Below are 3,308 nucleotides of genomic sequence, written 5' to 3' on the forward strand. Positions count from 1 at the left end.
AAGTCAAGATTTCACATACTATCTCTATAAAGCTTTCTTGATGCTGCCTGAAAAAAAAAAAAAAAAGAAAAGAAAAGAAACCAAGATCAGGTTGTTGAGGTGCTTAGCTTGGCTTGGGGTTGGCAAGAAACTATGGGACACTGTGCTCTAGCTACAGGAATGTGGCAGAAGAGGCCCCGTCAGATGTCAGGCAGCCTGCATTTCACTCTGAGCACCCTTACCTATTAACCCTCTAGCCCTGGGCAAGTCAGTCACTTCTCTGTGTTCTTGGGACCTCCTAAACGCACATAAAATACTCTCTTCACTCATTTCCCAGGATGTCTCTGAAGAATCTATAGACATTTGGAAATTGTAAAAGATGACATAAATACAAGAGACACTTAGGAATGGCATTTTCTATGGAACAGAGCTTTTCCTGAGGCCATCCCAAAAGGCAAGATACTCAGACCTCAATCCCAGGCCTACCAACCATGGCATTGTACCTGGTGTACAGGTGGAGCGAGGACCTATAGCCACCACAACACCCCGGGTCCTTTTGAGACCATACAGGCCAGCCAGCATCGGGGAAATAAGAGGTCTCCAGCCCTGAGTGTATACTCCAAGGTTTATTAGTATCCATGCTAGAAGGCTTCAAGCTCTTGTCTAGAGCAAGGGACTACAAGCACCCGTGGAGATGGTAATGTTCCTGCTTCAAGCACAGCATCTCTCCATGGAGAAGATGAGGTCTCCCAAAGATTCCTGACTGGCGGGCATCCACCAGCCCCCTCAGAAATACAGAGCCAGGCCATCTGTCTGCTCCTCCACTTCAGTCAGAATTGGGTGCCCCCAATCTAGCAACCTCTCTAAAGCCTGACAGCTAAAGTCTGGAACGAACAAATTCCAGCAGGTTCCTCAACTGCTCCTCCAGGTGCTGTTCATCTCCATGGTTCTCGATGACCCAGTCAAAGTCCCCAAAGTTATCCAGGCCACATTCAGATTCAGCATCATCCACCCCTGTAGAGGAAGCATGATGGAGTTAGGCTCCAGACAAACACCAGGTATGGAGGCTGGCTGCCCAGGAGTGGGTCTGCTTTTAACCATCTCTCTTCTGCTACCCAAGAGCCAAACTTGCACACCTGGAAGGCACTTCCACCAGCTGAAATGCTGTGCCACTGTGATGCAGGTGTAGCAGCCCACAGCTGGTCCCCCCTGACATTACTACCCCCATCCCCTCACCTCCCCCCACCCCCCACCCCTGCTCCTGCCTACACAGGGTAGACTGGTCATCTAGAACCACACCCATACCAAAAAGGCATCACACATCATGTTAGATCAGGCTAGCTGAGTCCTTTTCTACCCTTAAATCTACTGGATTCAATCCTCCTGGAAGACCATGTACTCAAGGTTAGAAGCAGGGGGTGAGAGTCAGGCTCTTCCTCTTACTTTGTGTGGCCCTGGGAAAGAGACTTCAGAGTCCTCATCTGCCACAGCTACAGAACAGTGGCAACAGCCATGGGGTGGTTTGGTATAATGGTGAAGTGAGATGCTGTATATAAAATGCTGACCATCGGCTGGCTAGAGTGACTGCTCAGGAGCTAAGCTGTGAGTAGTGGTACCCCTGGGATCTGAGCTTCTCTGAGGCACAGTGACCTGGTGTAGGACAGAAGCCTGAGCTGGGCCTCAGAACTCCCACAAGAGCAGATCCTGGGCTGGCACCAGAGATCCCAGGGTCTGTTAATCAAGTAGAAACAATGTTTTGGCAACTTGTTCTCCAATCACTACCAATCCCTACCAGATTAGATAGTAAAGGGGAAGGCTCATGGAGTGGGTCCCACCAAATCCCAAGAGAAACATAGTAGCCTGGAGAAGATAGCCCTGGCAACATGGCAGGGAGACCCTGACCCTCTCAAACACCCTCTGCCAAGCCACTTTTTTATGTGTTTTCCAGTACTAGGGCTTGAACTCAGGGCCTGGGCACTGCCCCTGAGCTTTTTTTTGCCTCAAGACTAGTATTGTACAACTTGAGCTACAACTCAGTTTCTGGCTTTTTTGGTGGTTAGTAGAAGATAAAAACTTCATAGACTTTTCTGCCTGGGTTGGCTTTGAACGGTGATGCTCAAATCTCAGCCTTCTCAGGGGATAGGATTACAGGCATGAGTCACCAGTGCCTGGCTCCAACCCCCTCTTGTGTCTCAGGCCTTTCGGGAGTGAGAAGAAAACCTACAGCACAAGTTGGGGTTGCTGACCCCAAGCCAAGCCTTGGAGACAAATGCTATGAAAGACGTACCTGGTGTGAACACCCAGCCCCGCTGCTGTCGGCTCTGCTCTGAAGCCACCACACGAACTGTCTGTGCCACAGCCCCGTAGGCCTCCTGAAACCACCGGATGTCAGACACTCTCCGTGTGTCACTCACCAGCTGCAGGGGAGGGACATAGACAGGTGACCAAAAGAACAGAGTGCTAGAAGCAAGGGAACTATAGAAGACAGAAGAGCAGTACAGCTCCAACCCCATCAGCTTGAACACATGAGCTGCTAGGAAAGAGAAGGGGCCCAGGTTCCCTGACTTGGTCACTCACTCAGCAAATACCACTGAAAGCTGCCCATTTGTCAGATTGCTCATTTGCCCAATGACAGCACCAAGCAAGGGATACAACAACCACCTACTGGGCAATGTCATTGCTGAGGATAGAATGGTGAATAAAACATAACTGTCCTGCCCTCTTGGAGCTCATGATGCAGAGGAGTCACATGGAACAACAGCATCCTCATTAACCAGGGATACTCAACTCTAATCTCCTCCTCCTCCCCTCCTCCGCCCCCCCCCCCCAAATAAAATGACAGTGCTGCTTGTCCAGCTGCTCAGAACTAGATCCTTGGCACCGGCTGTCTTCCTCACACCCCACAGCCAAACATCAACAACTCAATTCCTATTGGCTCAAGGCATGTGCATGGCTGGCTGTATGGCTCAGTAGCAGAGTATCCACCTAGAAAGCATGAAACCCTGAGTTCAAATCCCAAGACAGACACAGACACACACATACACAGACACAGACACACACATACACAGACACAGACACACACAGACACAGACACACATACTTAAGTGCACACACGCACGCATGCATGCCACTTCTTCTCTCTTCTACAAAGCTCTGAGCAACACCAGTTTTGTTTTGTTTTCTTTTTGTTCTCAACTAGGCCTCTGCTTCTGTTCCTGCTCCTTCTCTGTCAGCAACTAGGAAACCCTTTTTCTGGTGTTCAACATAGAACCCAAGAGCTAACCTGTGCTCTCCCACTGACTATATAGCTGGCCACCTTTCAAATCTTG

The 3,308-nt window shown here is 49.7% G+C and overlaps 1 protein-coding gene across 1 annotated transcript in view; it reads right to left on the reverse strand.

Annotated features, from left to right (window-relative positions):
* Nucleotides 1-590: 590 nt before the first annotated feature.
* LOC138821482 (phosphomevalonate kinase) overlaps nt 591-3,308 on the reverse strand; it is an 11,015-nt gene continuing 8,297 nt past the window's right edge. Inside the window, exons 4-5 of the mRNA XM_070013754.1 lie at nt 2,267-2,396; nt 591-993 (exon numbers count right to left, since the gene is read on the reverse strand). Coding sequence (XP_069869855.1) covers nt 857-993; nt 2,267-2,396 — 267 coding nt within the window. The 3' untranslated portion in view covers nt 591-856. The remainder of the gene's footprint in view (nt 994-2,266; nt 2,397-3,308) is intronic.

This window comes from Dipodomys merriami, unplaced genomic scaffold, assembly GCF_024711535.1.
Source record: "Dipodomys merriami isolate MVZ:Mamm:240054 unplaced genomic scaffold, mDipMer1.0.p SCAF_92, whole genome shotgun sequence".
Lineage (NCBI taxonomy): Eukaryota > Metazoa > Chordata > Mammalia > Rodentia > Heteromyidae > Dipodomys > Dipodomys merriami.